Source organism: Amblyomma americanum, chromosome 7, assembly GCF_052857255.1.
Source record: "Amblyomma americanum isolate KBUSLIRL-KWMA chromosome 7, ASM5285725v1, whole genome shotgun sequence".
Classification (NCBI taxonomy): domain Eukaryota; kingdom Metazoa; phylum Arthropoda; class Arachnida; order Ixodida; family Ixodidae; genus Amblyomma; species Amblyomma americanum.
In genome coordinates, this window is record NC_135503.1 from 115,666,909 (window position 1) to 115,687,297 (window position 20,389).

The 20,389-nt window shown below is 47.4% G+C and overlaps 2 protein-coding genes across 6 annotated transcripts in view; one reads left to right on the plus strand and one right to left on the minus strand.

Moving 5' to 3' along the window:
- Positions 1 to 4,762: 4,762 nt before the first annotated feature.
- The window catches only part of LOC144099501 (beta-hexosaminidase subunit beta-like), an 86,134-nt gene continuing 70,507 nt past the window's right edge, over positions 4,763 to 20,389 (plus strand). For 2 of the 4 annotated variants that reach the window (XM_077632850.1, XM_077632848.1), the window contains exons 1-3: positions 7,670 to 8,110; positions 14,732 to 14,841; positions 15,915 to 16,014. In XM_077632850.1, coding sequence (XP_077488976.1) covers positions 8,033 to 8,110; positions 14,732 to 14,841; positions 15,915 to 16,014 — 288 coding nt within the window. In that variant the 5' untranslated portion in view covers positions 7,670 to 8,032. Of the gene's footprint in view, positions 5,196 to 7,669; positions 8,111 to 14,731; positions 14,842 to 15,914; positions 16,015 to 20,389 lie in introns of those variants that run through there. The other 2 variants (XM_077632849.1, XM_077632851.1) reach the window with 2 other exon arrangements.
- The window catches only part of LOC144099502 (juvenile hormone acid O-methyltransferase-like), a 49,132-nt gene continuing 43,197 nt past the window's right edge, over positions 14,455 to 20,389 (minus strand). The window contains exon 5 of one of the 2 annotated variants that reach the window (XM_077632854.1): positions 14,455 to 14,584. The gene's annotated coding sequence lies outside the window, so the exon portion shown is untranslated. Of the gene's footprint in view, positions 14,585 to 18,588; positions 18,722 to 20,389 lie in introns of those variants that run through there. The other variant, XM_077632855.1, reaches the window with a different exon arrangement.

The following is a 20,389-nucleotide window of genomic DNA, read 5'->3' on the forward strand; positions in this document are numbered from 1 at the left end:
GTTTGCCGCTCCGCGCGTCCGTTTCACCTTAGGTAGAAGAGCGATTTGTGTAACGGGCAAGGCGTCGCGCCGAACGGGCGATGGCGTTCCGTTGACTTCCTGGCAGTGCTGCGACACGCTGTCGCGTTCCAATTTTACTTAAAAAAGTATTGTAAATTTCCTGCTTGCTTCTGATGTCTCGTACGCGGCATGAACGCTCGGTGGCCTGTACTCGACATAATGCAAGCATTTTAAAGCCAAGCTCGAACACCTTTTTCTGTGGCCCTTTAAAGATCTCAAAGTGGTCGAAATATTTGGATGGAGGCGAAATGCTAGAAGCCTGTGTACAGTGCTACGTCAGTGCACGTTAAAGAACCCCACGCGGTGTAAATTATCCGGAGCCCTCCACTGAGGCGTCCCTCATTGCCTGAGCTGCTTTGGGACGTAAAATCCCATAAAACCAAACCAAGCCTCCTTTTTTCCCTTTTTCACCCCCACCTTCTTCCCTCCCCTCAAGACGCGGTTGAGGTCTCCACCGAGAAGTGAGACAGGTGCTGCGCCTTTCGTTTCCTCAAAATAAATTTTAATTTACAGTTATAGAAGCACGCGCTCACATCTGTTTGCAGAGTCTGCTTTTTTTTTCCTTTTGGTCTGTTCTTTCTGTCTGCTTGGTTTTCTCGTCGTGTGCATGGTATGTTTGCGCCTGTGCTTACCCTGGCGTCCGATCGTTTCTTACATAAGCATGACTGGCCTCAAATGGAATGCGAGGCACGGCGGGGAAGAGGATAAAGCTTCCGGAACGTCGAGAATGGGCGAGGCCTCTACGTAGACGTAGTACGTGACTGCTTATTTATAGAGATAACGAAACGTGTGCGTAAATATTTTTCAGTGACGAAGCTCGTTTTGATACATAGCCCCAAAACTACGCATGCATACCCGCCGCGGTGGCTTAGTAGTTAGTGGGCTCGGCTACTGAGCAGAAGCACCCGGGTTCGAACCCGGCCGCGGCGGCCCCGTTTCGGTGGAGGCGAAACGCAAAAGGCGCCCGTGTGCTGCGCGATGTCCGTGCACGTTAAAGATCCCTGGGTGGTCGAAAGCATACCGGAGCCCTCCACTACGGCACCTCTTTCCTATGTCACTCGCACCTTCTTTTATTCTCAATCGGCGCGGTAGACGTGTACACGTTGAAGTAAGACTTTTACTGCGCCATTTTATTTCCTCAAAAACCACAATTTTACGCATGAATTCCTGCAGTGGAGTAATCTAAACAATAGGGATCAGACCTAAAATTTTCAGGCTGGTTTTTTTCATGAAAGAGACAATGGTGCAAGGCTGCAAGAAGTATAAGGAAAAAAATAAAGAAATTCAACAAAATGTTTTGAACGACTGGTGACAGTGTCGAATTTTAATGTGTGCCTCAACTGCCAACATTACTAGAGTAACGGTAGGCTTCTCTTTGTGTCCGAGTGCGCCTGAGAAAGCATAGAAATCCTGTATCGTGAGTGCCTTCGCGCCGTCACAGGCCTTCATTCACAGGCGCCATCACAGAACTTTACAAGTATGCGCCTTTCTCCAGACAGTCATCGAGATACATTGTGGAAATATACGGCGGGTATAGCCTTCCGCCCCTGCCACAGTCCCACACCGCGGATGCAGCGTTCCCGCTCGCTAACCGCGGATGGGGTTCGGGCTCGAGGGACAAAGGGAAGGGACGACAATAGCGTGAACACTCATATGCTATTTATTACACTTGCAATCAATACACAGAGCGGGCCAGCTTGCTACAAAACATCAACGAGGCATTCCTAGGAAATAGAAGGCTACGTAAGAAGGACTTCCGACTTACCGGCTGGGGCGCGACTTCGGAGGTATCGGCGGCGAACGTTTGTATGCACCCACAATGGCGGCCGGGTTTTCCCGTGCGCGCCGCATTCTTGGGGCAAAGCCATTCCTTAGCATTTGCCGGGGAAGGCGACCAGAGCGCGCGTTTGCTGCACTCGCTTCGCTGCCTGGAACCAGAAGTCCAGCTGCAAGGCACAACGGATCCCCGTGCGCCTACCGCGAAAAGTGACGAGAGCGTGCGGCTCCAACCGCTCGTGACGCTGGCCGAATCCCGAAGAGACTCTCTCCGGTCCCGCAGAATTCCGCGTAACCTACGAGGTGGCGCTCCCGTCACCATTCCCTTTCGCTCATGAGGGAGACTTCCCTCCTCGCCCAGCCGGGGTTTTTCGTCCCGACGGCCGACGATGAAGATGGGCCGCATCGAAATGGAGGGGGGAAACAGGCTCTCCACAACATAGATGGGCGCCACCGGCGAAGCACCTCGTCCAGGTGCACCGCCAAGGCCTGCGCAGCTATGGGCTCCCTCCGCCACCCAGCATATCCCCTTGAGATTGCATATTAGTCCGCCAACCCAATCCTCTCACTCGCTGGTACCACCGCGAGCACCAGCAGGAAGAGAGCCGCCTCTAGCAGCACGCACGGACGCCGTGGAAAACAGTCTTCACGGACTTTTCCAGGTGTTCTGAGACAAAACGCATCACTGTAGTCGATGTTCACCACCAAAGTCGACACGTCCAAACCCTCTAGTTTGATAGCGAGCCTCGCATTAGCCGCTTCGAGCTGGAGGCCACAAATCTATCCCTCTACCAGCTTCTACAGGCTTCGGGCAGACACCGTTTACGAGGGCTGCAGAGAGGCGCTCATCCGGTTAGGCAAGGCGCCCCGTACAGGCAAACTGCTTAACCGCATTGAGAGTCCTTGCTAAGAACTCACCACCAAACAAGTCGAAGTACGAGTAGGCCGGGCACCGGGACACGCTGGTAGCAAGGCGACGAGGCTGCCCACGCTTGAGCGAGCGAGCAGGAAGACATTCGCTCCGACCCGGACGTCTCAATTCCTTTAGCTTCATATGATCCATGCCCCAATGGACCTTAGGCTGCAGCACCTCAGGCGGACCGACGCCGACTTTGCGAATGTACCCCAGTCAACCCAGCACCCCTACCAGCTGGGCTTCCCCGAGGCGCGAAAGTCCTCATCCACAAAGCGCGCGCAGGAGCGGCCTACACTGCAAACACTCTTGCTAAGTGGAGAAGCCACACTGCAAGAGAGGACGACTGCCTTATGCGCATCATGGTGCATCGCAATTACCACAAGTATGCTGTTCTACATGCCACGCATGCGTGAGCCCGACCATCTATAACCTTTTATGGGAGTGTGTCGGACTACAAAACATCCGCGCCCAGCACATTACCCCGGCTTTTCGCTGCCTACAGGATGGGATTATGCCGAACCTTGACAAAGACACGCGCCAAAGACACGCATCTATTCTTGTGGGCTTTTGTGCGCGCTATCTTCGTCTACCGCCGCATGTGACCTCCTTCCCAACTTCCTCTCACAATAAGTGGGCAACTGAGCAGCCCCACTTGAAATAAACGTTTCCTCTCAATCAACCAAATGTAAAAAGATTGTTTTTGAGAAAAGAAAAGTCGCAGTAACTATGTCACTTCACGATGGGCACCTCAACCGCGCCGTTAGGGAGGGGAGAAAGGAGAGAGGGCAAGAAGAAAAAGATAAAGTGGTACCGTAGTAGAGACCTCTGGAACAATTTCGACCATCTGCATCTACCCACACCCAATATTTATCAAACATATTATTCCGGGAATTGAGGATGAGAAAGGCAAGAAATGAGGAGCGAGAGCGACCCTCGACCATATCATTTGGGAGTGCAAACAATCCCCAGGCCGGGCCAATAAAATACACAGTAGAGACGCCTCAGTCCCTGAGCACCAGCTCCTCGCCGTCCGACTGGTTGAAGAGGCCGCCGGGATTCAAGAATTCCATTCCAGCATCTAACGCGGCGACCTTGTCCACGCCAATCGCTCCTGGCTCTCATCTCTCAACTGAGAGGAACATCCGGAGGTTAGGATGAGGTCATCTTCTTCTGTTGGACAATAAAGTATTTCAATCATTCACTCGACCACCTGCGGATAATTAACGGGCGCTGACATCGCACAGCACATGGGCGCCTTCTGCGTTTCGCCTCCATGGAAAAGCGGCTGCCTCAGAAAAATGTTGAACGTTTCTTTAAAAAAAGCATCAGTTTGAGACACTTTGTAACATACTGGATGTGAAAGGTCGATCCGTGCCCTTAGTTATCTATAACGCTATGGTGTTGTAAAAATCATTATCATCATCCTCAGCCTGACTACGCCCACTGCAGGGCAAAGGCCTCTCCCGTACCTCTCCAAGTGACCCTAACCTTGCCAGCTGCGGCCTCTTCATCCCCGCAAACTTCATAATCTCATCCACCCACCTGACCTTCTGCCGCGTCCTGCTACGCTTGCGTTCTTTTGGAATCTAATCCGTTACCCTCAAGGACCAGCGGTAATCTTGCCTTTGCATTAAATGCCCTGCCCAAGCACATTTCTTGCTCTTAATTTAGATTAGGATGTCATTAACCCGCGTTTGTTCCCTCACCCACTCTGCCCGTTTCCGGTCTCTTAACTTTACACCTATCATTTTCCCTTCCATGGTTCGCAGCGTTGTCCTTAACTTACGCTTAACCCATTTCGTTAGCCTCCACGTTTCTGCCCAGTAGGTGAGTACCGGTAAGATACAGCTGTTGTACACTTTTCTCTTGAGGGTTATTGGTAAACTGCCATTCATGAATTATAAGCACAACAGAATGCATGGCTACGTGGAATTTAAACTTCGAGGTGTTTTCTTTTGACGGTACACCCTTTAACCAGTTTTCGTCCAGCACTGGCTGAGGCGTGCTTCTTGGTCACAGTGAGACACACGGACCCTTCTTCCATAATTGTAATCAGAAAATTTTGTTGTTTTGCAACCTTGACGGGGAAATGCAAGTCCCGTAAGATTTGAGAGCACACTGTTGAGTGTTAATTCTGGGAGCGATCGCCGATGGTATTGTGCCCTTGGAGAATGGCACATGCTCACGAGCTGGTTGGCCACGCGAGGAAGAAACCAAAGCCTATTACAGGGCAGAATTTAGAAATAAATGTGGTGTGTGCTTCTTCACCTTGTCCTCGCCCAGAGTTTAAAGGCAGCGCCGATGTGACTCGGAAGTTTGAGCCATGCTCAGAGCCCGAGGTGCACGAGAAAGGCCACATGGTGGCGTCCCAGTCATCGATGACGAAGACGAAGCCCCCATTGACTAGCAGCGGTGCCACGGTTTTTAACCGGTAACCAGGCACGTAAGTTTTCCACGTATCTAATTCTTTAGATACAGAAATATTATAGCTAGCGCACTGACCGACGAGGTCGGGGTATGGCGATTAGCAGCAGTTATAGGAGAATGCTTATTATGGCAGTATGTTAACCGCCTACTGTACCGGTACCGCAAGAGCCGTAAACATCACTGCGTCTGTCGTACCGCGAGACCCGTGCGAGCTTAGTGTCTAGTGCAGGCAGCAAGTCGGTAACGACATGCTGGAACCCCACATCAATAGCGAACTTGTCCTTAAAGTTCTATGAAGGTAGCATGTTATCAGTTGCCTCGGCTGTGATGGACACTGCTGTTGAAGGGGAATTAGAATGGATATCGACCGCATGAACCCCTTCAACTCTCAGCAACTGTGGGAACCTGATAGTTTTATAGCAGGTAATCTTTTAACGGCTCCACTCGGCAAAGTTATGTACGCCGGCCTTTTCTGCATAATTCTGTGCATTTATTTTTGCCCCAATGAATGCATTCAAGGGCGTAGAGGTGATTTCACAGCTTTTAGCCCAGATAGCCTTCCATACTTCTGGTAAAATGAAATGAATTGAATTGAATAGTAGGTACGCTGAAGCAGTTGAAGAACCTTGGTAGATGTGCATCCTGTGATTACGCGATCACTGCCGTCCACAGTGGATCTGCGCGGAAATTCTCTGCACCGATATACACTTAGCGGGGGGTGGGAATGTGGATTCTGATTATTTATCGGTGCATGAAAATCTGTGAGCAGCTCTCTACCTGCCAATTACTTGCTAACTAGGTGGGCGTGACTCATCTTGCATGTGATTGCGTGGAAATCCGTGCATTGTTCTGAGCCAGCATCCAGTCTCTGTAATGTTTCAGTTATTAGATGCCAGCACTACTCTGTGTATCCGTGAATGTTTTAAGGGGTTTAAGGTCCCAAAGCGACTCAGGTGTTGAGGAGTTCCGTAACGGAAGGCTTTGGTAAATTTTGAAGGCCACCAGAGGTTCCTTATCGTGCACTGACATCGCACAGTAATTCCAATAAAGAAGGATGTCAGGCAGGGAGACACGATCTTACCGATGCTATCCACCACCTGTTTACAGGAGGTATTTGGAGGCCTGGATTGGGAACAGTTGGGGAAAATAGTTAATGGAGCAAACCTAAGTAATCTGCGATTCGCTGATGACATTGCCTTGCTAAGTCACTCAGGAGATGAACTGCAAAGCATGATCAATGACTTGGAGAGGAAGAGCAGAACGGAGAGTTTCAAATTAATATGCATAAAACGGAAGTAATGTTCACCATTCATGGAAGGGAACTTCAGTACACAGTTGGTAGCAAGGTGCTGGAAGTGGTACTTAGGACAGGCAGTGACAGCAGATCCGGATCATGAGAGGGAATTGACTAGAATAAGAACGGGGTGGATAGTATTTGGCAGGTTCTCTCAGATCATGAATGGCGTTTTACGAATATACCACAAGATAAAGTATATAACAACTCTATCTTACCCATACTCGTCTATGGGGCAGAAACGTGAAGGTTAAAGAAAAGGGATCAGCTTAATATAAGAACAACGCAGCGAGCTATTGAAAGAAAAACGATAGGTGTAACGATAGGTGTAAGGGACAGGAAGAGGGCATATTGTGACAGGGTACAAACGAGGGTTTATGACATTCTAGTAGACATCAAGAAGAAGAAATTATATTGGGCAGGGCATGCAATGTGAAGGAAACATAACCAATGGTCGTTAAGGATAAAGGACTGGATACAAAGAGAAGGCAAACGTAGCAAGGGGCAGCATAAAGTTAGGTATGTGGATGAGATTAACAAGTTTGCGGGAATAAGGCGGCCGCAGCTCACACTTGACATGGTTAATTAGAGAGGTATGAGAGGTGTTTTTGTCCTGCAGGGGGCGTAGTCAGGATGATGATGATGATGTCATCGCGCAGTACAGAGGACTATAGCATTTCGCCTCCATCGAAATGCAACCACCGCGGCCAGGATTGAACACGCGTCTTTCGGGTCAGCAGCCGAGCACCATAACTGATAAGCCATCGCGATGGTTTGTAACCGTAAAAAACAACTCTCCGACGTCGCCAAAGTTCTGTCATCGCAGGCGAATGATACGACGGCTCCAGACGACGTGACATTGCTATAAAGCAATAATTTGCCAACTGCAAAGCATACTGCTTTTATTAACATGTCATGACGTATCTCAGGACCCTCTCTTGTCATGCTTCGTTTCTACGCTATTTTATATAACGTGCTTAAAAACCAGCAGGCATGATCATCGGAAGCATAATTTTCTATAAACCACTGCAACTGTCTGTTGCATTCTCGTTAATCCCGTCCTTTCGCTGTCACTGCACCGTCTTGTGGTGCGCAGTGCATTTACAAGCACTCTCCGCTAATAACTCCACATCTCAACATTAAAGGCGTACCTTCCGCAGATTTCGCCCAGAGTAGGTACAATGCAATTTTTAACATTGAGCCGCAATTGTCATGCATTGAAGCGGACGAAATTGCGTCAATCGTGTCTGGACGTTGCATTCGCGACCTCAGCATCAAACTTTTCCTTTGAAGTTCCTCGCCGAAAGCGTGTCGCCAGCTGTCAAATGGATATCTGAAAAAAGAAACCGCATTATGCCAAAAGCAAGGACGTATTGACTTAGGTGGACGTCGCACGTTTATTCAGTTTTTGAAGAAAATTGAAACAAATAGTCAGAATTGGAATGGGTGGTGTTTGTGCTGAAGAATACTCCGGCCATGTTAGTGATTCTTAGTAACTACAGGCGTTCATCTACTTTTTTTTCTAAATTGTTAGTTGTTATCCCACGCGAGATCTTTCTATGGTTTGCAGATTGAAGATGGAGTATCTCCTAGCGTTCATACTTCTTTCAAGCGGAGCATTTTGCGCAGTCCGTCACGTAAGTTCCACTAAGCTTTCTGAGAAGTGCGAGAGATAACTTTGCTGTGTGGTTTGGCGTGAAGGGGTCGAAGTAAAAGACGCCTTTTTGACAACTAAGAAGACGTCTTCCAGTTCGTGCCCCAGTGCTATCACTATTGTCGTACTGAAAAAAGCAGAGAACAGAAAATTGCGGTGAAACATAATATGAGCGAAGCATGCAAAGAATGCTTACTTTATATCATTACCATTCTCCCAAATAAAGTTTTTTTATAAGCGCGTTTATGCTCCCTTAGAGGGCGAAACCTTCTCTGCTTGAACTACTCGCCAATGGTAGCATTTGAGGGCAGTGGACAGTGACAAGCGTTACTCGACCTTGTTTAATCCCTTTTCGACCTATGTCTGTCGTCCCTATGCAGTGCCCGCAAGTGCTGCCATTGGTATGCAACTAATTGACACGAACACTAGCTATTCTACTGCCCACTTACAACCCGCTACTTTCCGCGCCTGTCTGAAGATCTGAAGATTGTTACTACATCACCCGTGAACTGTCGTGTGTGAGCGAGTGACAGTACCAGCCACTAGTCATTATTTTTCTCTCTATCGCGCGCGCGCGCGCACACACACACACACACACACACACACACACACACACACACACACACACACACACACACACACACACACACACACACACACACACACACACACACACACACACACACACACACACACACACACACACACACACACACACACACACACACACACACACACACACACACACACACACACACACACACACACACACACTCTCTCTCTCTCTCTCTCTCTCTCTCACTCAGCTACAAGGTTCCGTTAGCTTCTCAACAATCACTTCAACGTGCAGCACGGCATTTACCACAAAGGGTCGGGGCACTTTGAGCGCTCCTCTTGAAAGATGTGCTCATCGGCGTAGTCGATGCTTCTGTCAGGGTAGTCAGTGACCAGGCCATCATGGCATGCACTGCATGAGAGGCGCTTAAGAGTTGTGTGAGAGCAATAGCCAGCAACATGAGTGATGGCAGGTAGTGAACTTACTGTCTTCTTCATGCCTTGTTCAGTCACTTAGACACTAAATTCGCTCCCTTCATCATGGGCATCACTTGTGGTGTCCTTTTTTTGTCAGGGTGGAACCAGCGGAACACAGACGCAGGACAAGAGAAGGAGGTACACACACCACACCGCTGGACTTGCAACTGATTTATTTCGAAGAAAACCACCACATTTAAAGGATTCCCTGCGCAAGCGCACACTCTGGATGAAGGGAACAACTGTATTAAGATAAAAGAAAGTTATATTCTTTATCCGTGATAAAAACCGAGGGATCGCTGACACACTTTTCCTTGTTTTTCCTGATTAGAAACGCTTCAAGAATTTCACGCTCTCGTCTTGTTCTCCCCCGACCGATTGACTCGATTCTACAGGATTCCATTCAAGACACACGTGTTATTAGGGTTTTCAGATATGTCGACGATTTTCTAGTCATTTTAAAATTAAACGAAACTGACAAGCTCACTCTTGTGGCAGACCAGCTTTTAAATGTTTTTAGCGCATGCTCTAACAACTTGGCTTTTACCAAAGAGATTCCATCTGACAAGACCATTAGGTTCCTTGATTTAGAATTGACTTTTTTACCCGATGGGCACGTGTGTTGGAAATATTCGCCCAGGACTAAAAAGTCGCTTTTGCCATATGAATCGGCGCATTCGAAGCTGGTGAAGCGCAGCATCGCAAATTTGTGTTTTTCGAACGCTCTCAAGAAAAGTTGCCCACATGTCATGCAGCAAAGTCTGGCCGAGCAGGTCGCGCGGTTGTCAGATTCTGGGTTTCCCTCGTCGGTTTTGCTTGCAGTGGCTGAATCACTGGGGAATAAGGTGAAGAAACTGTCGGCTAAGTCTGCTAGTCCATCGCAAGAGAACAGGAAGAAGATTGAAGTGCTTCCTTACTGCCACAAGACATCGCATGGTCTAAAAAAAGTGGCACAAAAATTCGGTGCCACTGCGGTTTTTTCTGCCCCCCGGAAACTATCTGGTTTGTGCGCCCGTATGTCTGGTGGTCCGCAGAAAAAGGGGACCTGTAAAACCAAGCACCAGACGAGGTTCACTTCGTGTGAAGTAGGGGTGGTATATTGCATCCCATTGTCCTGTGGGAAAACCTACATCGGGCAAACCGGAGGGTGCATCAATGAACGTCTGAGGCAGCACCGAACGACGTTCAATTCAGGCACTGGCAGCAATTTAGCCTTGCATGTTAAGGTTTGCGAGGGATGTTCTCCTTTGCTTCACCGCACGAGCATTATCGGTCGGGGGAGAACAAGACGAGAACGTGAAATTCTTGAAGCGTTTCTAATCAGGAAAAACAAGGAAAAGTGTGTCAGCGATCCCTCGGTTTTTATCACGGATAAAGAATATAACTTTCTTTTATCTTAATACAGTTGTTCCCTTCATCCAGAGTGTGCGCTTGCGCAGGGAATCCTTTAAATGTGGTGGTTTTCTTCGAAATAAATCAGTTGCAAGTCCAGCGGTGTGGTGTGTGTACCTCCTTCTCTTGTCCTGCGTCTGTGTTCCGCTGGTTCCACCCTGACAACATTATGAACCAACTAGCCCAGCAATTTACGCTCGTGGTGTCCTTTCTTCGTTGTGTCCCGTTGTTATATTGAGCTGTTCAAATATGAATCACCTCTGTCTATTTCTTCTTCCTGCTTTGGAAGCAGAGGTGAAATCTTTTGGAAACGTAGCTTTGGTTCAGTTGGTGAAGCTGACGTACTGAGATGTGGTACTCAGTTCCGGAAAGTCGGCGGTGCTTCCCGAAACGCTCTTCTAGGGAGTCGGTTTGAAACTTCTCAAGGAGCACATATGAGAAACAAAGCTCTTCGAAGCGCTGCCTGCAAAGTTCAACTATGGCATAGCAGATCAGACGAGGAGCAGTATGCGTTCCTCTAGTCAGTATGCCGATATGGAGCTTCATAGCTTCCCGTTTGTTCAACCAATCCACCATGGAGGATAAATTTTTTATTTGTGGGTCATCCATTGATGGAATAGGCTTCTGTAACTGAGCCCTGAGCCGTTGTCCTTTGTGTGGCGTTTCCACTTTGACAATACTCCACCACGTTTTGATGATTTCGATTAACTTTGCAGTTTCATTTGCGTGTTCAAGATTTTTCTCATGGGAATTCATAACTTCGATGACAAAATCGGTAAAAACTTTTATGGAAAGCGTGACATTTTTTGTTATGGTTGTTGGGTGCAATGCTTTCTTGGTGAGGCAATAAGAAAACTTAATCAGGCTATTCTCTTCCAATGAATTCATGTCACTGAGTGTTGCAAATCATGCTGTGTTCACGTTGCGCTGGTTTTCTGCAGATTCTGGGAAGAGAAAGCATAGCCCCTGATTCTTTTTATTTATTAATTTGTTTCTCACGCACTTCAAAAGATGCACTGAATCAATAACAAAAAAAAAACAGAGGTCTAGACGAACCTGATGATTGCGGATACACAATGTCAAGTTTTTCTGGATGTCGAAACATTTCCGTTGCCTTCCGAGTAAGGGAATTATTGTCGCTGATTCAAGACCTAAAATTAGCACCCTCAAGAAGTTATCATGAAACTCGGCGGTAACCTTCGACGATCGCAGAATGGGCACCACATCTCTGTTGGCTGACAACAAACTGTGGATCATGAACACTTGTGCTGACTTGGCTTTCGGGGCAATTCAGCAGCTGCAACTATTGTCCCGCCGTTATAGTCATAGTAGGGTTTGATATGAATTTCATCCATCATCAGCGTGACTGTTTTTTTTTCATGAGCTTCCATTTGTTGAACCCTGGTCTTGATGTAGTGACGAAATTCACGGGCGTGTTGCTGAGTCACAGATGATTTTTTGTATACTGAGCATATACGACGGGCAGTTGTTGGGCTTGGGACACGTATTCCTGAGCTTCTCACGAAGTTATAAGCATGTGGTGGTATAGTATGCAGCAATGCAGAAAACACAATCATGTCTGCCGAGTAACGGGGAGATTTTTTTTTTTCAACAGCAGCGATGCCTGGTCTCTAAGAAACATGAGGGCTGCTTTGCGATCAAGGCTCTCATTGAAGCAGTGGTCTTCAAGGAGGGAGATGATTAGTTCCATAACTGCCTCAAATTGGCTGCATTGTTGAGTGGCTTCCATTGCGCATTTCTCAATATGGCCTAGGTGACTTGTCAGCTCACGGGTGCTTGACAGTGAATCGGGAATTTGCAAGTCTGGTATGCTTATAACTTTGGCATCTGTGAGTGTAACCTTTACAAAACTTTCTTTAGAAAGTCTATAGACTTTCCGTGGACTTCTGTCTCTAAAGTCTATAGGCTCTATATAGACAAAGCCTAAAGAACAGTCTATAGGTAATATAAATCCTGTAGGCAGCCTATTGGCAATGTATAGATTAATGGCCATATAGTTTTTGTGGACTTTTGTCTGTAGACTATGAATAGACAAAAAGAAATATTTATAGGAAGGCAATAGAGTCTATAAAAAAGTCTATAAACTGTCTATAGACTACATTTGTAAGGGAACAGTCAGAGAGAGGTCAGACATCACTACTACAGTGCGTTCAAAAGTGGGGACCTCAATCCCAGCGATGTTGAGGATCATTATAGCGCCCTTTCCTTGTACTGTTGTCCAAAACTCTGAGACTTGTATTGGCTTCATTACTTCAAGCAGGTCACCGAAAGTGTTGATATGGTGTTCTTCACAGCTCTCTGTAGTTCTTTTAGTTCTCGTCTGGCCTTTTTTTCTTCAGGGCCTTCGCTTGATGATGACTGTCGAGAAAGGTATGCTGGACACTCTTGAAAAATAGTTGGCACGGCGTCATTATTATGGCAGATGAATGAACGTTGCACTTCTTTAAGTTTGCCTAGTTTTTTTATCTTCATGAGTTATTTTCCGCAGTAAGAAGCGTTTTTCAGAGTGTCGTTCGCATACCAGGTAACAATGTTATTAGACATATTGCTAAGCTCTGAAACGACTTTACTGTGCACTGCGAAATCTCGCATGATGCTGCCAACATAGTTTGAGTTGGCATAAAAAGCATTTGTACATTTTACATAACTTTTAGCGCCCTTATGTAGGTGCGCTGACCTAACGTTAAATTTTTCTCGTAAAATTTTGGCCTGTGAGACCAGCCTTGAGCAATGACTTGCCTTGAGCAATGCATTCTAACTGGAGTGCCATATTATTTTTGGTATTGCGTGACATATCTTTCCTGTATGAGCTTTAGCCGGGAACTTAGCAGGGATTTTAAAAGAAAAGCAAGCACGAGCTGATACTGCACTGATTACCGACAGTATTAAAAGCGTTTGTTTGAAGGACGCCTGGTGTGAGAGATATTATTTCCTGCATATTGTACCCATTTCGATTCTCAGTACATATTCCTTCGCGTGTCATTTTCGTATTCAACTAAAACCTCCGTTCGCAAGCATGAGTACAGTTCTCAACAGGAGACATAGGCGTAAATTTCGACATGTGCGCTAGCAGTTGTCAGCATCGGCGCTTACCTTTGAAGACTGCGATAGCATGCATCCCTTGAGGGGAATAGCCCGAAGCCACTTGTTCGACGTCTCGCAGAAAAGCGAAAACACCGGCTTTAGGGCCATCGGGGTAGTTTTACCGGCACAGTGAAATAGGGCAGTGTAGTGGCATTTCCGTACTTCTTCAGCGGTCCCTCTCGTTCGGCATGCCGAGGTGAAATGAGGGCCAGACAGTTGTCGGAGAAAGCGACGGGCGATTCCGAAACCAGTGGCTATGTTCATGTCCCGCATCACGCGATACGGCGATAAAACTGAGCCCCGAGAAGCGCTTCATCAGAGCAACGGTCCGCCTGCTTGTTTCGCATGACACGTTGCAAAAAGCGGCTCAGTACGTCTTAATCGCGAGGTGCGATAACCATCCACCAACAGCCATCGTCTCCAAGATGGCTGACGCTGAAGCCGTGGCCGCGAAAACCACCCGCGCTCGCCACCACAGGCATCGACTACCTCTGTTACGTCAGCTGCATGGAGAGGAGAGTATGATCAGGCCTTCTCTCTATTTAGGGGACATTGCTTCTAAGCTGCTACGCAGCAGACCCATCGTTTTACTCCTAGTAACCGCACTTTTGTAGCCTACACAGGAATCGAACCCCCTTACCCTCGGCTTGCGAGTCAGACACGCCACTGCTAGGCCACGCAGACACGTTTCTGAGGCTTGTTTAAACCGGCGCTTTATATGTATGTCGTGTTTTTTCACATAATTATTGTGATTGTGAAAGATGAAACAGTGCCTGTGTCTGCGTGGGCAAGAGGAACCGCTGTCGCGTCATACCCTAAAGCGCGAAGCTTGAGTGTCCTTCCAACTCTTTTTTTTTTTTATCACGGTTAATGTTGACTTCGTGCGGTCGAGATTCGAGCCGAGACCCTTGTAGTACTGGAGATATGCCTGAAAAAAGAAAGTAAGCATATAATGGATTAGCCACTGTAGATGCAGTTGAAAGTATTAGCCTGTTCACGAAAACTGCATTGGGTGCAAGAATGATTGAGGCCTGCTTCTAGCGTGTATCACAGGCGTCACCTATGGCGGACGCAGGGCGATATTCCGTCGCACCGGCTACCGTGGCCGCTGCCTTCCTTCATCAGGACAAGCTCCGAGTACTGGCTGTTGCGTCCTTCCAACTTCAGCATCTCTGTGCTGCCCAGGTATGCATAAACGGTTACAACACTCACCAATCTGAGGGACACACCTGCTTTGAGAACAAAGTGCAGAAATAAATAAAACTCATTACGATTCACAGGAAGGGTCCGGCCTGCACCAGACATGCACCGCAGAAATTATATCTGATAAGGAAAACTCGCTTGTTCAAAAAACCGAAGTAATCAGGGCTAAGAAGTTGTAACGAGAGGATTTTATGAGGTTGAAACCATGTGATTTGAGGCAATTTATTTTAGGAAAGGAAGCCCTCGGTCAAATGTTTTGGTAACACTTTGTTGGATATTCCATTATTGAACTGCAGCAAATTTCATCCAGACCGGTTCGTCAATCGAGCAACGAAGCCACTCATATTCGTGTATTCAGAAAGAAGAACAACCTGTCCCCGGCGGTGGCATAGTGTCAAGAGGGAATGTATTAGGAAATCTGGTGGACTAAGGAGGCCGCTGCTAGCACAAGACAGGGCAAACCATAGATCAACAAAAGAGCTATTTCTTCCGCAGCACACCTAATATGGGTGATACAAACTGAAGTTGGGCCGTATCGATATATTACCATGTCATAATCACAAAGGAGACCACGTCACTTTTAGGAACTTTTGTGAGCTAGAAAAGGTGAAAAAAAAAGTGAAATACCTGTGCCGCTATCCCATGTCCGTTACCGCAAGTAAACTGCGACACGTGTCTCGCGACAGTTTAATCGCGGATTCCTGAAGCTAGGCAACATATCCATTCATTTCCAAATTCAAAATGGTGATCACAGAGTGCTTTTCAGTATGCACGTCAGGAGTTCGATTCGAGAGGCAGGAAATTTTTTTTAATTAGATTTTCTCGGATATAAATCCGTCTTTTGCTGCCGATGAAGCGTCAACAAAGCAAAAAGAAACCACAGAATCAATATTTTGCTCACAACAAAAAGTTGGATGGGGCTGCCCTCGGAGCCCTTTTAAAGCCGGGTACTTGAAGCCGGTATCCACGAATTTCTTGGTGCAGCGTTTGAGCGCCTGACATTAGCAATGCAGTATGCCTCATAGACGTGCTGCCATTGTGCGCTTGCGCCGCAGCGCCCTGGAGGCTGACACCCGCTGCCCCATAGTGGACGCTGCCGCCGCGCGCTACGAGTCCTCCCTGACCCGTGCCGAATGCCTGCACACCCCGCCCAAGGTACGACGCGCTCGCTAGGAAACCTAAAAGGCCGCTCCTGCTCGCTACCAAAATGCGTGTATTGTGCGTGTATTTCTTCGCGTACACGACTGACACCTATGCTTCCGTGCTATCCCTGTCAAAAGAGCCAAAGCTAATAAACAGTATTTGTCCCCTTCTCCTCTGTGCCGTTCGTACGATCCAGAGCGACCAACACAACAACCCACATAGCTCTCAGCTCTTCGTTAAATACCAACGCCACAGAAAACATTTCGGAGCTGGCATCATGCGCTAGCTAGATTCGGGGCTCTACCTTGACCAAAAATAGGGTAAGTGAGTGAAAAACTTTATTCGGCTCTCGAAACAATGGTTGGCTATCAACGGAGACGAACCCACCAGGACCCAGCAACATCACCAAGAATAGAACAATCCTTTGCTTCGCTGTTCTCTGAAGCGTTCTTTGCTGCATCGGTCGCTCCGTTTACTCGCCGCTCTATCCGTCGTCTTTTCGAAACAGCCGGTTATGTACTCCCGCACTCTTCAGAGACCGAAAGAGAGAGAGAAGCAACTTTATTAAGACACAGCATTAAGTACCCAGAATATCCTGCGCCAGGATCACCAAAGCCAACTGGTTCGTCAGCCGGGCGGAGGCTGGCCAGACCCACCATAAAACTTTCACCACCCCCAGCTAAGAATTCTTCGGCCCGTTCAATTAAACACACTGCTCACCCCTGCCCGTTCTTTCTATCCCGTCTCCGACCTTCCCCTGCAGGCCCAACTCGCCCAGAACTCTACTCTTATCTGGAGCATTCCCCGTTTTCCTGTCCCGTTGCCATTCCGTCCATTCTTTCGAGATCAGTTGCCTCACGAGGGCACCAGTCATGTGGCGCTCACACTTCATTTCTCGCTATGAAAAGGCACCGTCGTTAATTATAGTCAGTACATCCAATACGATTCCATAATGATCACCATAACGGCCACACTCGTGGCTCCATCACGTTGCACGTGAAACTCGTGGTAATACAGGACATTCTATATCCGCCGCTATGAAGAGGATGGCGCTGGTGAACACTCTCACGGCTAGGTTTCACGCAGCATAAATACCCCCAGAAAGTAGAGTACCGGACAGCCGCCACCATAGCTCAGTTAGAAGAGTACTGTACGCGACATACGGAAGTCATATGATCGGATACCACTGGTGGCATGTAGTTGCTTTTTATTCCTTTGACTTATCAATTAGTATTCAGTCATAAAGAAATTTCACTAGTTTTTTTCATTATTCATCACCACAAATTAAAAAAAATGGTTTCGATGACTGTTGACTTCCTTAGTAGGTGCAGTTGGGGACCAAAGTCTCTGGACCGCGTGATCCTCAAACAAGGCCAATAGCTTTTCAATTAGCGGCAGGTTGGGGACCAAAATTGTGCAGGTGAGAGTAAAATCGTTTTATTTCAGCTCTACAAGTGTGTACTTTAGCCGACTGCTAATAATAGAGTTATTGGTTTCGTTTGCGGATAAACGTGGTCCAGAGACTTTTGTTCCCGACTGTACGCCTTCATTATGGCCTTCACCACACATCTGGGATATTTTTTTGGTAAGCTTACTTCACCGCAGTGTACTGGTGGATTCAGAAGAAGGTGTATACGTCAGGCAAACAACTGTTGAGCATCCCTCGTTCGTGCGTACGAGTTCTTCACAAAGCACTTCAGTCGTGCGGTGAAGTGCCCTGATAAGGTGTGGGCTTGGGTCAGTTGGTGATGCAGGTTGATACATCGTGCTCAGAAAACGAGAGAAAACGGCAAAAAGCGCTCAGCAGAAGGCGAAGGCGTCAAAAGACAAATAGCGCTTGTCTGTGTCTTTTTTCGTGTTCGTGTTTTTCTGCTCACTTTAAATCAAGAAGTGCCCTGACTAGCGCTCTCATGCGTCATGCGAGGAGGACAACCAGTGAGGATACTCGTGACAAAGCCACCGCCGTGCACCTTCTAAATATACTGAATAGGTCTCCTCTTGTACTCCACGACATTATACACCTTTAGCATACCGTGTTACCGTGACCGGAGTACGGGAAGCCCGCGCGCCGTCACTGCGCATGCACAAATAGCCCAGTGGCCGCCAGATACCCGGCAGCTGCGCGCAAGCCTTCCGCATTGGGGCCAGTCAGCGCATGCTTATTGCCGGCGGGCGGGATTCCGGTACTCCGGTCACGGTAACGGTAACACGGTACACTAAAGGTGCCTATTATTACTCCAAGACCCGTTTCCTTGGCATCGACATATATGGAGGCAGCCGTAAAGACGTGAGGAGGTTGGCAAAGTTGACATAGCGTACATTTCGGTTATCTAGACGTGCGACAAGACGTCTGCTGTGACGTCGAGGAAGACGCCTAGATGGCCACATATCAGAACTTGTCCACTAATAGCACTCGCGGTATAAAAACTAATCTAAACTAGAACTGAAGCATAATTTTACTGCAATTTTTTAAAGTTGTTAATATTGCACGTGAAAATTCCTTTCTACGGCCTGCAATTTATTGCTTCGATAATGTCGTGGTTTTCATTGTCACATTGTGTAAATCAAACGACAGGTAGCAGCGCCCATCTGGGCTAAAAAAGATATTGCAACAGACCGTACCACATGCGCTCAGGGCCCGCTTTCGGAAGACGGCGCTATTCTTCTATTACTGATGCTAAACTCTATATGATCCTCGAACGTGCTTGTCCAGATGGTCCTGTAAACACAAGATAAACACGAAAGGCTACAGCAAACAACTGAAGAAAGGGAAATACACTTGGGAGCCGTCACAGCTGCCGCCCACTGCGGCGCCTTGCAAGAAAATCAAAGACAGCAGCATCTTACACGGACCGAAAGCAAGGTGCAAGGAGTTTTCATTGTTAGATTCAGTTGTCTCTCTGAGACTGTAAACATGAAAAGAATATGCCCGAAAGAGTTTGATACATCCACTACAGCAAGAGAAAACACATCTGCGTGCCGACACGAGCCGTCCGCTATGACATCCGGCAAGGAAGACGGAGACAAGTTTTAATGTTGCACAGACTAGAATAAAAGTGCAATAAGCGGGAATAGCCAGATCATAAATGAACCTGCAGCGGCAACAGCATTATCAAGATTCTCACTCACACGACTCTCGCCTGCGAGATTCACGAATACGCACTGCTAGCAACCGCACGCCCACGAAGACTGCTCAATTGGCCGCTAGTTCGCATACAAATTAACCTAACAGAATGATTAAGATTTGAAAAAGAGCGACTGTCCATGCTCCGACTCCCGAAAAGTGCGCGGCTCGTCCAGGTCCGCTTACTGTTGCCCCATCTTTAGGCAGGAAGAGGGCCTGCATCGATGTCTTAGGCAAAACAGCATTCTTTTCGGCTTCGTGCTTAAATAAAACGCGTCCCAAGATGGCGGCTATCTGGCTAGGCGTATAAGTAGACGCCTACTAGTGAGTATTGGAACGCACCCATAACAGGTTGTTGTGCGTACTATAGAGAGTACTGGAACGCACCCGTAACCGGCTGTTGTACGTATAGTGTATATTCAGCCGCGTGGTGAGAGCGTGTTGCACGTGCTGAATTCTCCCCCAACGCACATCGACGGCCAACAGAGTCGTCAGCGGTATACACGGTGGCAGGTAAGCTCCTTGACATGTAACAGTTGCGGCAACGGTCGCGTAGTGCTGTAACGACGCAAAGTATATAAAGAAGAAGAATTCGCAGGCCCGCTTAGACTTTGATATAAAGAGGCTCAACTGTACTGGTGGGACTATAGGAAGAGCTGGGTGCAACAAATAACACATTAGTAACTTCCCACTTGCAGATTGCTTTGGTTTATCATGCAACTTACGGAACATATTTCAGTGCCTGGTTGATGACGTAAACACGCAAATTATAACAGTGCAACTAAATGTAATATTATAATTAGTCTTTACTGGATTCAGAAAGAGCAGCATCTTTGTTTACGGTACACACAGAAATACAGATGAATCACATGTGTTAGAAAAGTTTGAATGCACAAAGGGAAACCAAAAAAAAATATCAGTATCCTGGCTATCGTTAAGGTTAGGCGAGGCGTCACGTAACTGTGCACGTATTACAGGGTTAGTATCACGAAACGTTTTCATCGAATAAACATTCTGGTATTGGAGCGTTGGTACGTTAAATCATATTGATTCTACGGTATGAGAGCAATCGGTTTGACCATCATAACATTTGCAGAGTAAAATTAGATCCCGTTTTTCTAGGTTTTCTCTCCTAACTGACAAATCCTGGAGGATAAAACAAAACTCGATGTTCAATAGTCTTGGAAGCTGACAACAGTGTACAGGTACTGCGGTGTTGGAAGAGGGAAGGGTTTATATCTGCTTCGGACAATTAGTCCATGG